Genomic DNA, 14,589 nt, shown 5'->3' with positions numbered 1-14,589 from the left:
GGCAGTTAATAGGCGGAAGATTTCTTCTTTGTTTATAAATTCCATAGCTAATTTCTGAGGATTTAGGAAATCACTACTAATCTTGCAGTCAATTAGAGCATCGTGCTGGCCCTACTGCTGCACCTACCCCACCCTCCTCCTGCTGGTACTTGATTTTGGTTACTGTTGCTGGGAACAAAACGCTTTCCACAGTACTGCTTCGGAATATGAAGCAATTGTCTGCCTGTCTCGTCTCCTGGCATTCTTCTGCTGCTGCTCATCACTGCGGCATTAGAATCTGTATCTGCAGCTCCCTGGACAAAGTCCTTTTCACCATTCAGGGAGCACGAAGACACTGGGAGCTGGACGCAAAGGGCCATAAGAGAAGGCGCCTCAGGAGAAAAATATCTGACACTTGAATGCTGTGGCTTGGCTCGCGATCTGAGGCTATCCCTTATTTTTGGCATATTCCCATGTCTGGATATATCCATATATTCATAGGAATGGACAGTGTATGGGTGTACACGAAAGTTGCTCTGCTGTGCCTGTGCTCTTAATGTAAGACTGTCCTCTCAGCTGGCATACCTTGTAATCACTGTGTCCCACAGCACTGTTCTGTACTGTCCATGTCCTCATCCACACATGGCTATTCAGAAAAGGCGGAAGTTCATTCATTCCTGAACGGAAGTGCCCACAATGACATTGAATGCCGTGCATGTTAAATTTATGCCTCTAACTGGTTCATCATAACGTACCTCATTTTGCCCCTATTGCACAGCATTGCCCTATATTTAAAATGAGCAACAATCTCATAGTTTCAATCCCATTATCAGTCATTAAGTATTTGCTTTTGTTTTCAAACAGCAGCTATTGTGAAGCACTTTTTGAAAATCTTGGCTGCATTGTGTCACTTACTGTGGTTTACAATAAAAATGAGAGCTGGGAACATTTTTCTTCCTGAAAGCCAAATGGGTCTCGCAAAAAAAACCCAAAAAAAACCCCATAAAAAAACCCCAACCACCTTTGGCAAGCAACTTTTTAGCATAGAATGGTTTAGATTGGAAAGGACTTTAAAGATTATCTCATTCCAACCCCCTCTGTGGCAGGGGAGGGTTGGAACTAGATGATCTTTGAGGTCCCTTCCAACCTAAACCATTCCATGATTCTATATACTGTAGTGTTATCCAGTAATGACTTAAAAGATTTTTCAAATGAGCATGAACCATATAGACTGGAACCATTTGAGATCCACCTCACGAACCTTATTCCTTTGCTAGCCATTGACCCATAAAACCATAGGTCATTCTAATTCAGGATTTCCAGGCAGCAAAAGTTGCACATGTCTTTTTAAGAACAAAGTCACCCAGTCCAGAATTCCAGACTTGTTCCATGATTGCCAAGAATAAATGGGACATAATTTAAGCGAAACTGTGAATCGTGACTTTCTTCTTCACTTGCGTAGATGAGGCCCATAAACGTCACCCTAAATTATCTATTGCGTATTAGTGTTGTCTTTAAAGAAATCCACCAAAGTGTCTGAAAAGTTCCAGGCGTTCCTAAGGTCCTTCCTTCTCCTTTGAGCTGTCAGGAATGGTGATAGTGGAGGATTTCAGTTTTGTGTTAGCTGCGTTGTTTCGACAGGTCAAAGCTCTGGTCCCCATTAAGTGCATATACTCCTCCATGAGGGAAGGAATTCAATAGAAAAAAGACAAAATCGGTGGTGACAGTTTATGAGCCAGTGGTGTAGCTTCCCAGTGCTCTGTAGCTATTGGAGGTGTAGTCGTGTCTGCTGCAATTCACTTTTTAGTGCTATAAATGAATTTAACAAACGCTTCTTTCAGTAAGGGCTGCAGAGGGATCTGCTGAATTGAAACTAGATAGCCATTAAGTACTCAGTACCAAGAGCTTAAGGGTCTCCTGTCAGAGCGCGTTAAGCAATAAGAAACACTAAGCAAAGAGAATCAGTCTGTAACTCAGCGCGTTGGAGCACGTAAAGCAAACCTCGTGATTGACCCTCATTCCACTCACTTATTTCTCACTCTCTGTTCTATAATGAAAAAATCTGGGAGGTCGCAATGAGCACAGTTCTCTTCTGGCCTTCCTGAAAATGAGCAGGTGGATTGGCATCACTATCCGATGTCAGTGTTGCTTCAGGAGAACTGCGAGCTCTTCCCTGGTCTTCCCGCCTTCTCCCTTTATTTTCTTGTTTCTCCTTCTGGTTTGTTTTTTTGTCACTGCTTCTGGTTTTCCCGGGTTCATAGCTGTTCTGTTGTTCAAATTGCTTTACAAACACGATGCTGTCAGTGTTGCTGATATGTCCTGAGAGCTCTGTGCTGGCCTCTGAGGCCCACAATGACCTTGACTTCTGTAGGTGCTCCCCATCTCTCCTCCCTGAGACCACTGAGCTTCATTTTGTGCTTTTGGCCTCAGTGGGTCACAAAAATGTAAGCCGTGTTCCCCATTATCTTTTAGTGCTCTCTTGTCCTCTTATCGGAATGAAGAGTGGCTCGGTAGATAAATATCTCGCCCTCTTAATCAACTTCTTTTGAACAGCAGGAGGGGCTGCAGCACAGTTATTTTTTTCTATTTATCTCAGAACCGTCAGTGACTTTACGTTGCTTTCTTGTTACCCAGTTACCAAAATTGTTTATAAGCTGATATTCTGCTCTCCTTCTGGAATACTTCAGAGGAGGATTTAAATCTCTTTCCTGCTGCTCCCTTACTTTTTTTGGGCCACTGTTTGATTAAAGACCCTCCAGGGAGAAAAAAGAACGTCATTTAGTGATTCAGTTTTAGAAAACGCAGGTACTCAAGAGTTTTCACTTGTTTCTTTTTATTTAATGAGATGCTAGTAGGCAGCTCTCTTGGTACCTTCCTTGTGGGTTCATACATACTTTTTTCCTTTTTTGTTCTTTTTGCGTTTTTTTTTCTTTTTTTTGGTTTGGTGGTTTGTGGGTAGGGTTTTTTGGATTTATTTTTTTTGTCTGCAAGAACAGAATGGCAGTGGAAACCTAAACCCCCTGTTACTAAAAATGCAGACTTAACTGAGGGGAATTATTTGCTGTATTTTTACAAGTTCTGTTCTTTTTCTCTGAGGAAATATGGAGATACTGGGTCAATTTTGAGTGTAGATGGAATAATGTCTGTTTTGATTTGAAAGCAGCCTTCCATCAATATAACAAGGTGCCGGACAATTTTCTCTGAAATCAGGCTGTGACTTTAATTACATTAAATCATTTTTGTACGTTCTTAAGACCTTCTGAAAATGAAATATCACTCTCTTATTTCAATGCATAAGAGCACCTCCCTTAACTCGTGTTCTAGGGTATGTTCCTTTCTTTGCAGTTAATAATTGATGTTGACATCAGACAATAAAGTACACCATTTAACTGAATCTGGTTTAGTTTCTTCAGTATGAAAGACAGTTGAAACCCAGAATCATTGATAATTATAAATGGATGAAACTAATGATGAATAATATGTTCCTGCTTCTAAATGACTGTTAAGATTTAGCTAGCAGAACACTTTTGTGGGGAAACTTAAAAAAAATATAAAAATGAAGCGTATTGGTAATTTTTTAATGTTCAAGAGACTTCAGTTAAAGAGGTCTATCTTTGGTTTTGATTTTCCAGCCATTCCCCTAGGAATTATAGTGGTACGAGGAGATTGTGACTTGGAGACCTGTCGTATGTACATTGACCGTCTGCAAGAGGTGAGGTTTTTATGAATTCAGGTATCATATGTTAATCTATGTCATGCTTCTTTCAGTTCTGAGTGCAGAGATCTAATAGTTGCAACAACTATATATTAAGTGTTGCAGATTGATTACCACTGAAAACAAAACTTTAGAGTTGTGATATGATAATAAAAACAGGAGTAGCACTAAAAAATATTTTCTAAGCAGGAAATGAAAAGCCATACTGACGCCTTTTCAATGATAACAGAATTGACGTGGATGGGTGTGTTTTCTTCTCCTTGGATTGGAATGGAATACCAGGATTCTCCGCATACCTTGTTGAAATTATACAAATTGGTGATTAGAAAGTGTGTTATGTAAAGATAAACATTGTGATATTTGAGTAGGTCTAATTATGCAAATGTTATTCTCTAATACTGTCATGGAGTAATTTGAGACACCAATAAGCACTACAAATATCTACTAGATATTTCCAAATATACAGAAATATGTGTTCATGTAGCTAATAATAATGTCGCTCTTATTGTCTTGAACACCTTGCCTCATGAGGGTTCATTCTACAATACAGTGTGGGAAATGGAGACTCCAAATGCTCCATTACCTGTATAATTTGAAGTGTGTATGCATTTAGTGATAGAACTAGCAGATTTTCATTAATATACTATTTCTGACTTTTTAATCTTGTATTGATATCTTTGAACAACAATACTTAAAAGTGTGAGGACTTTACGTAGGTTTCTAAATAGATGGTCCAGTTTACACAGGAGCTATGAACGTCATCCCTCCCACTGAACTCTTTGGGATCCTCTGACTTCTCTGCAGTTTGAAACTCTGCGCGTTTAGCATGAATATGGGCCTTAGTATCTCACTACAGGCTTTCACTTTTTTGCATTTCCACCAGGATTACTTTCATCAAATGCATTTTCTGATCAGTCACACCTGAGGTGTGGTCATTATTATCAGACATAAAACCATATTGTAAGGTGATGCATATTTCAGGTATGCAGTGGTGGAAAATAACAATTAAATAATTGTTATCATGTTCTCAGCAGATAACAAACGTGATGTCATACTGAGCTCAGGCAACTTAATATGGCCAGTACTGGGTTGCGAGTAGTTGTATAGTGCTGGAGGAAGCACAGTTAGAAGTTCTGGTTGAATTACCCATAGTGGTTGTGGAGGAACTGTGTTTCTCCAACCTATTGCAGGGTTTGTACTACTTTTTTTGTGTGTGCTCGATTTGGCTCAGACCCATTTGCTGGGAATGGAGGTGCCAAGGTTTCTGCGCTCTGCCAACTAGCATGCCAACTGAGGAGCTATGCTCTGTAGGCCAGGCTTTTTGGTAAGCAATGTCATGAGCTAAAACTATTTCACAAAATCTCTATTAAAATAAATTAAATTCCTGAACCCTGATGAATAGCCGGGGCATTCTGATATGACCTCCCTGACACGAGGTTGTCTTAAAAAACTGCCAGTGGTTTTCTTTAGTGTGTTAATTACTCAATAATATTTGCAAAAAACATTTATGGGTTTTAGCTTCTTTTCTTTCACTTTGTTGCTGATATTCTAAATTTGGATATTTTTCATAGAACAAATAGTGATATGGTAAAGATCCATTAACATAATCTCTATATCTTTAAAACCACTTTTTTGACCAAGCATATGCCAATCAAAACTTTTAAGTGAGCTTTCCATGACTATTCTGTGGTGTTTGTTTCAGTGAGACACACTTGCAAAATTATTTATGTTTGCCCAACCACATCAGATAGTGGGACTGCAAACAGCTCTTGTTGCTTTAATTTTTTTCATCATTGGTGTGTCTTTCATCCTCCTACTAGGACCTGCAATCAGTAACTTCTACTACACAGAGAGTTCATTACCAGGTAAGATAAGCTTTCCTTTTAGTATCAGAACAAAGATAAGCTTAACAATGTGGACTGCACTCTTTGCGTTTGAACACAGGTTTTTGGTTTTTTTTTTAGATACCCGTATGTTAGGTGAATTTCTGATTATCATTTACCCTCAAATGTTGGAGGTTCATTCTGCTTTCCCTGGGACAATCCTTTTCCTTGCAAACCTTACGGAATAATCTTTAAAATTAGCATAGCATGATGATGTGAGTGATATCGCAGTAGCAGTGCCTAGTGTCTTGAAGTGAATGAGAGCATGTGTCCTGTAGGACAAATGACAAAAGTAAAATCGTTTCTCTGTCTAAGAAACTGAACAATAACATGTTATATTGCATAGCTGTAGCAATAAAGTCTATCACAGAAAAAAGGTGTGCCAGCAGGCCTAACCTGTTAATAATTCTGTGCAGCACAGTCGTCTACCTTTAGTTTAATATAATCTTCAGAGTAGTTTTTTCATCCATTCTGGCACAAATGTGTCATTTGCATGTGACAAACAGGTGCTAGTTTTAGGTGGCTAGTTTTTAAAATTGGTCTCTTTGTGCATTTTGCAACTTCATTGTACAATTTATGCAATACAGAACTTGGCTTTGCAGTTGGAAGTATTGTTCAAGAATATTTGCTTCTCTCAGTAAAATACTGACCTGCATAGTGGTTAAACTGGGAGTAAATAACAGACTAACTCTACTGGCTCCTGAGCTGGTCTGGCATTAGTGCAGAGACTTGACACAAACAATGGCCAATCGACACATCACCCACCTAGGATCACAAGACAAGTTTGCACGGTGTTGATAGCCTTTTCCCTAGATTTAACAATGCAAGTCTTGTTGGGATCAGCAGGAATGAGTTCACTGTGAAAGCATACAAAGACCCAGCTGACAGGAACCCACTGCGGTGAAATTGTAGATAACTTCTTGGGGCCTAATGATCACCTGGGTGATACAGAATTCCAGTTTGGCCAGAATGCCTGTAAATGCACTGAAAGCAGGAAGACGCTATGAGAAAATGCAATTTAGCATGTTTTCCTGGAGTTGCCTTGTTCATACCAGTTCGTGGGATTTTTTTCTGCATTTTTCTGTCCAATTTTAACCTCATATTTTGACATTTGTATCAATCATTTTCCTGGAACTGAGTTTTAGAGCAGCACTAGTGTCTAGCGAATTGGCTAATAAAACAGCTTGTATTATTCTGTTCCGCTCATTATAAATTAACCTAAAGTGGCTGCTGACTGCTCCATGCGTAGGGAACTGCCTGAGGTAAAATGGCTAACTAAATCTGCATGTATGGGGAGGGCCAAAAGAGAGTATGACATGTTGGAAATCAGCTCCATATTTGGCTCTAACATCTGCAGTTACAGAAGTATATGTTAATTGCCTAGCCATCTCCTCCAGTGCCTATCAGTGTGAAATCCCCAACATGCTATCAATTTTTTATGATGCTACATTTTGAATGCACCCCCCTTCTGTGTTTTGTCTTCAGGACTTGTTTATCCTGGATTCTTCAAACATTGAGTTATTCTCAGTGGGTCATTTCTACAAACTGTCTTGTTAGGTTGATTTGAGGTTCGTTCCATGTTTGTTGGTATCCCTCTACATACTATAGAAAGCAGAAAAAAGCAGGGGATAAAGGGCATGAATAAGGTACTTGAGTTGATGGAACTATCTTCTTACCTCACTAATAAGGTGTCACGGGTACTTTTAGGTCTCATAAATGCAGTTCTCTTGCATGATTCCTCTGCAGCTCAAAACATGATGAGTCAGCAGAAACAACATCAGCAAGCCCAGGTGCAAATAAGAAAAATGAAGCTAGAATTGTTTTTCATTCAGTTTGTTTCTCTAATGAGTTTAACGCTTATAAAATACCATTCTTATGGGCCTGAAACTTCCCAAGCTAGTTCTGCAGTTGAACTGTAATGAAGTCTTGGAAAGAGAATATGACAATATACAATTTGTGATTTGAATTTACATTTACCAGCATTATTCCTATCTTCATTTTCCCAGCATTATGTACTCTGCCAGGCCTATGAATTTTTACTCTTTATATCATCTACCTTTTCAGTATGCACTGTCATCTTTGAATATTTTCCTCCTTTTGTCCTTTGTATCCTAGTCCTCACCTTTCTGCAAATAGTGGGCTAAATATTAAGATACGTAAAGCTTTGTGCATGTAGATACATAGACATTGGCAAACATAGTGGATTTTAGAAAGACTTTGACGCTCCCATTTACACCTTTGTTGGTGTAAATGCTTAGGCAAACCTAAGCATCCTGCAACTCCAAAAGCCCATAATAGAGAAAGACATAGGTGTGTTCTAAATTTGATGTTTAAACCACTGAGATTACCACTGAGGTATGTCATTGGGTCCCCATGTGCAGACACAGTTCACTTTATGGAATGTTCTGCTGTTGTTATCTTCATCTCTCCTGTAATGCATAGAGGTCGGGGACAAAAAACTGTACATGAGAGAATGGTTTAGGGGATCAACTAAAATCTGTGAGTCTGAACATGGGAAGGAATTGAAGCTGTTTTATTTTTGTCAGGGTGTCTATAGATGCAGGTATCATGCATCAGAAGGTATATACACACATATATATTTTTTTTTAAATCAAGCAAAGTCTGTAAGTTGCTGCAGTACCATTTCAGACAAGATCTGTTGCCAGGACTATAGCCAAACTCTAGGGTAATGAGGAGACAACGAATTAGTTGTCTGGAGCTGCCTTTGCTTTTCTGTTCTGGATAACCAGAAAGGAAAGGCAATAATAGATGGTTCCAGTCAGTTCCAGAGGCAGAAGCTAATAAGATGAATCTTGCAAAAGCTGTCATGATATCAAATGAAATTAATAACGTTTTGTTGCAGCATCGTGCCAGGCACTGGTATGCGTTCACCTGGCTGAGAAATGAGTGTCCATCAAAATGCTAATCATCATCACAGCTGCTTGAAAACAACACATAGTGCGTGCAGGCACCATGCTGACCAGGAAGCTGGGGAAGCCACAGACTTGTGCGTATTTGTACAACATCAGCGTGGCCTCATTTTTTTTTTTTTTTCTCAGGTGTCTGAAAAAGTGTCAGACACCTTTATGTAAATCAAAGAGCAATGTCTGCCTCTTAACTTAAGAGGGCATCATTTGCTCTGTAATCAATTTGGAAATTTTTTTAACCCAGCCAGACTGAAATGACAACCTCCTTCAGCGTTCTTTGAGATTTTCCCAAGGCTGAAGAAAGCAAACTGCTTCTTCCCCATGGTCTTACTGACACATGTCTGGGCAGTCTGGGGAATTGAACTGATGAAACTCCCATTTTTCTGTCGATACGTTTTTGGTTTTTTTTTCTTAACTCTTTTCTCACACGTGGCTACTCAGATAAGAAGTATTTTTGAAATACATCAGATTTGCAAAACCGTAAGATAAATTGCTGAGAAATATCTGTTACTTCTAGGTTTTCTTAATGATATAAACACCCGTCAGCAAAAGCAGAGGAAAATATATAGCAAACAGTGAACCTCAGAGAATCTGCGTGAATGTTCCAGATGTGTTGGATCTGTTTGATATACCGTAAACTTTCATTTTAACTCTGTGTTGGTGTTTCTGCACTTTCCCCTCTTCTTGTATACAAAGCATCCTCACTTTCTTCCTTCAAACCCTGTGCACGGTGCCAGTTTCCTGAGGGAATGGTGGGTTTTGCGTCACTTGGAGTGTCTCACTTAGGCTGCGTGCCTTTCTAAAAGGTCTGCTGTAGCTCAGGCTGGAGTGGTGGATTTCTGCGTTATGCCAGGGGTTAGGCGTTCATAGCTCTGTTGTCCCTTCTGGCTGAAAACCCATGATTGTTTGAAATCTCTTTTTGGAACTTGCTCTTTCATCCAGCCTTTACTTTCTGGTGTTGGACCTTCAAACAACAACTCACCTGATATAGCTGTACAATTCCCAAGATGAAAATAATTTGTCCTGCATCCTACTGTCAGGAAAGGTCCTGGGCTCCTGTATGATATTCTGAGAAGTCCCAGTGAGATACCATTGTATCCTGGTCTGTTTTCACCAATCTATGCCCATTTTATGAATACATGTACGTATACATTATTAACATTCTGTGGGTTCCATGCACAGCAATACTTTTCTCAAGGGTACCTTTCCTCCCCATTGCTTCTACTTTTTCTTTTCTTGCCTTGTGATTTGATATTCCACTCTGTAGTTTGTTGTCTGAAGGAGGAGTAAAGTTTAATCTTGAGCCAGTATGTGCCTGAACTTACATCATTTGCAAATATGCTGATTTTCCTGCTTAAGATGTAAATAAGGACAGAATCTGGCTCTATACAAATTTTGGGTGTGTGCTCAACATCTATGCTGTTGTGTTTTGCCCTCTGCAAATCTATTTGTGTTTAAATGTTGTGTTCCCCAGTGGCTTTAGGAAGCTGGCTGGCCGTCCCCTGACAGAGCCACGACCACCCTCTGCTTTCTGAGATTCCTTTTGCCTCTCCAGCTCAGTGAGAGCTGAAAAAGCAGGAGGCAGCCTCTTTGACTCCTTGGTGAGTGCGAGTCAGGAAGAAGGCTTTAATTCCTCCCCAGTCATTTGGTTTGGTTCCTGAAATAATGTCCATCGGCTTCCAGGAAGCCCGTCTTTTTAGCCAGAATGGGAAGATGTTGATGTAGGATGTCTGCTTGCTTGGCCAGTGGTGGTGGCTCCCAGGTCTGCGCTCTCTGTATTCTGGGTGTGGAGAATAACACTTCTTTTACACTGTTTGAGACACACTAGGGCCAGGTGAAGTGGGCAACTGCTTTGAGTGGCAGATCAGTGCAGGTGGGAGAGCGTAAAAATACTGAACTAAAATAAAGGAAGGTGACAGGCAGAAAAGAAATGAACATAGTACTTAGAGTTCATGTCTGTTGTGTACTGATACCGATATGTATCTTTTTGACCTCTTTCACCTCTCTCTTCTCCTGTGTTCCCACAAATAAAGGGGGCTGTAGGCAGCTGAGAAAGCTGTGTTTGATGCAAAGATTTTTTGGTGCTGCTATGCTAAAGGGAAGAGGATTGCTGAGGATGTGGCTAAAGCTAACCATGTCAGTTTACTGTCTTCTATATCACAGTCGAACCCTGATGTCAGTGAGGACTTATCCAGCGGGTTTGGGCTATGTAGGTTTTGCATGTTTTGCAATGTCAGTAGAGCAAAATGCAAAAAGCAGAGACTAGAAAATAGTCTTTTTCAGAGAAAAAAGTTTGTTATTTTTTAATGTAATTTCCCTGCCCTATCCAGGACCAAGAAAGCTCTTTCCCCAGAGTACTTTCTGTTCAGAGGCTCTCTCCTAGATGGTGCTTCCTAGATGGTAAGTGCATCTCCCTTTTCTTGTCCCTAGCATGCTGCTTGCCTCTGGTGTGCATGTGAAGGATAGTGCATGTGAGGGTATTACTATGGAAGGGTAACTGTTCCTTCTTGTTACACTGAGCGGGTTAAAAAGGAGCTGGATCCTTCATCTAGCAATCAAAATGTCTTGCTGTAGCTTTGTCACCCCAAGGAGGCACATTCTTCTAAGGGTGGTTAGAGGTTTGGTTAATTAGTGTCTCTGCTGTGATGAGCAGCACTTACTGCATGACAGTGCCCGGTTGTGGCAAGCACTGCTGCTGGTAAGGCTGTGTTCTTTGCTCTGCTTTCTCTTTAAGTACTGTAGTGTTTAGGTGACAGAAAAGTGCCTCCCTTTCCCTGTAAGTCTGCACTTTGTGTAACTCCCTGGAGAGCTGCACTTGTATTTGACCCAGACTTTGTCAAAGCAGACAGCTTATCTGGGTTTTACATCAGGCTCCAGAGCACTGGAATTAGCAGCTAAGATGGATGGCATCTGCTTTTGTAAAAGCTTCAGCATGTGGGGACTGAAATTTTTATTGTTCTAAACAAAAACAATTTCTTCTTGACAATTTCTAATCACTCTTCATTGTCTCTCATGAGGGAAATTGATAAAAAAACATATTGAGACTCTGCTTGGGTTTTGGAGAAAGCTGGGTGGGTAGATGCATTCGTTTTTTTCCCTTGCAGTGCCAAAAACTACACTGCTACATACTGTGCTCTTGTGTCAAAACTTCCAAATGAACGAATCTGATTTCACTGTCCAAACAAAATGCAAAGCAGAAACAACTACAAAAAATCCCATCTGATGAAGTACATTGTAGGTGGTGAAATCACTTCTGTGTTTGGTGATATATATTATTTGGCAGTGACATGATGCATATTAGGTGCTTCATTTAGTGAATCTCCCCTATTTTCATGTGTTTTTCATGAGTAGCATAAATTTTCCTTGAGTGTATTGGTAATTATGGGTGAATATCTGTGGCCGTGCATTTGGTTTACAAAGAGCTCCCACGCATGTTATTGTTCTTTAGATTCAAAATTTGAATTAATCCTATTAGACCCATCAATTTCATGATATGCTTGCTATACTCTCACTGGAACAATGCAGCTTCTTCTGTCACATTTTTAATGTAATCAATTCTTCTTACAAGCCTGAAATCCATTTTAAATGTTTTTAAATTTTTATTTCAAGTTAATAATTTCAGTGAATATTGTTTTGTTAAGCCTCACCTTTAAGTTCGCCATTTAAAGGGATAGGAATATGGACATAATGAATGAATCTGATTATGTGCTTGTGAAACTGCTGTGACTTCACTGACACAGAGGTTGTTTTACGTGGTGGTGGTTTTAGCTCAGCCCATCTTAGCCACGCAGCTCTGCTCAGACCATTTTCTTCACTGTGGCTCTGTTGTTTCTCTGTCTTGCAGCAACTTCTGCTGATCGTTTTTACCGCATTGATAGATCTCAGGTAAATCTTTATTCGATTACCGTTTCTATAGATTATTTTTTTTAAAGCTATGTCAAATGCAGCTTAAAATGAATTATCTGCTGTTCCTCCTGTGTATTCTAAAATACTACTGGTATCTCATGAAAAGTAGAGAAAAATTATGGGCCGTTTTTTCATTGATGTAATTTCATTTAAGTTTTATATCTGCTGACCATCTGCCCTTCTGTTTACTACCAATCTGATGTACAGATCAGAATTTTCTACATTTGTCATCCTTATCATGTCTTACTAAGAGCATCTGTGTGACACCAGAGTATCTGAGTTTATCTTTTCGCTGATGCTTTTAGTCACCAGAGGTCCTGATCCTGTGTGTGTGACATGGAATAACTATGGAAATTAAGGTGATGTTACGAGTTGAAAATTATGACCAGAGTTGTATCAAATATTCCTGAGAAACCCCAAAACAACGTGTAGCTCCATTGGATTCAAACCTGTGGTACAGGTTAGACAATCTGAATATATTTTCTAAAAGACACTTTGAAAATTTTACAGAGCTTTTGGTGTTTCTGATTTGTAGCCAGGACAGGCCAATTAGTGGTTCAGCATTAAGTGCAAACTGTTGATTTCACACAGTGGTCATTTTTTTCTGAGAAACACATTTCCCCCTGAGAACTGTGTAAGCTATTTCTGAATCACAGGAACGTATGACTGTTTCCTAGCAAAATCAGCTGGTGGTTTAGTTCAAGCAGAAGGAGCTGTGCCTGTAGTTCAGACGTCCCGGGTTCAATGTCTGTGTGTAGCCACCACAGGGCTTCTTTGCACACAGTCATATAAATGCTTTGATGGAGTTGCGCTTCAGCATTTGGAAAGCAAGGGTGAAGATGCTGCTATAGGTTAAACTGGGCAATGTAACTCTGGCTTATTCTGCATTTCTTTAATACTTGACTTGGTGCAAATGGTGGTCTTTCCCTCCTGCTCCTTTGCCCTGTGTTTCTGTGAGGAAAAGATTCATATTGTGTGATGGTCCCAGCCCACAAACTGTGGGCAGTTTCCCACCCATACGCCTATATAGACAGGCCTACTCACTTGATGTTTTTTGAAGGACATTGAGCCTTCTGTGTCAATAACAAAAAAGAGGGACTGAGAAAGAGAGCTTTGGTAATGGAGATGTGAAACCAGGCGGTACAAGCAAAGGAGGTCTGTGAGAGTATCCCCAAACAATGGAAAGTCTGTCAGCCATCAGCAGGGGGCAAACTTTGCGTGTTGGTTCTCATTTTGAAATGCAAAACTTGGCTTTTTGGGGAGACCTCCAGTTTTCAGCTGAATGACATAGGGTGACTGAGGGGCAGCCTTCTAAGCTGTGAGTGTGAAGCTTGCTGGTTGGGAATCTTGTTTGGCTTGAAGTCGATGAAGTATTTATTGGTGACTTCAGTGGCATTGGTTTTAGTGTGTGTGTATGTGTGTGCACTTAAATAAATACACAGAATCCCATGAATGCTCTTCAGAGACCCTGATGTGTGCCCAGCTTTCCTATAGCCAGCTGGGTGCTTGGAGAGACCAGTGACGCTGCAGGTTCATTATTTGTTCCTTGTATCACTCCAACAGGAACATTTGCACTTTGTGACGGAAATTTCGCAGGACGAGATTTTTATTCTGGACCCAGAGATGGTAATGTCACAGCAGGTGGGGACGCCACCAGGAATGCCTGATCTGGTAGTGGAGCAGGCCTCTGGGTGAGTGGCTCTGGGATCTGGCCTTCAGCAGTTGTACTAGAGTTGGGCATCTGTTTTCCAGTCCCCTTTTCTGAAGGGTTGGGAGATATGGGAGGGCAGATCTTAGGTGGGGAGCTGGGGACAGGATCAGATGCAGCCATGGTAATGACAGGATGACAATGAAATAACATCTACTCTATCAGGCATCCTGGAACACAGAGCAGGGCTAATGGACTCTAAACCTTTCAATCTCCTCGCACCTCTGAGTGTATCTGTCCTGTCATAAATCTGTATTGATCGAGTTACAAACCCCTTCTCTGCATGGTCAGGGCTCTGATACCAGGCTCTGAAGTCCTCTGGGCGTAAGAATGATGGTGAAGCGCCTCTGTTTCTTCTCAGCCCATGGGCAGACCAGAAATGCTCCTATTCATCTATAGAAACAGTCTCGTACTCATAGTGAATTAAGCTATTTTAGCTTGCTTTGGGTGGAAAAATACTGGGAACCAGTG

General features: G+C 40.5%; 1 protein-coding gene across 11 annotated transcripts in view; it reads left to right on the top strand.

The window, feature by feature from the left end:
• Positions 1-14,589, top strand: part of DGKI (diacylglycerol kinase iota) — a 217,565-nt gene that overhangs the window by 152,558 nt on the left and 50,418 nt on the right. For all 11 annotated transcript variants that reach the window (XM_063319739.1, XM_063319703.1, XM_063319729.1 and 8 more), the window contains 5 exons: positions 3,612-3,691; positions 5,515-5,559; positions 10,835-10,904; positions 12,349-12,389; positions 13,974-14,101. In XM_063319739.1, the coding sequence (XP_063175809.1) occupies positions 3,612-3,691; positions 5,515-5,559; positions 10,835-10,904; positions 12,349-12,389; positions 13,974-14,101 (364 nt within the window). The remainder of the gene's footprint in view (positions 1-3,611; positions 3,692-5,514; positions 5,560-10,834; positions 10,905-12,348; positions 12,390-13,973; positions 14,102-14,589) is intronic.

Source organism: Chroicocephalus ridibundus, chromosome 1 (assembly GCF_963924245.1).
Source record: "Chroicocephalus ridibundus chromosome 1, bChrRid1.1, whole genome shotgun sequence".
NCBI classification, from domain to species: Eukaryota; Metazoa; Chordata; class Aves; order Charadriiformes; family Laridae; genus Chroicocephalus; species Chroicocephalus ridibundus.
This window is presented reverse-complemented; position numbering and strand designations above follow the sequence as displayed.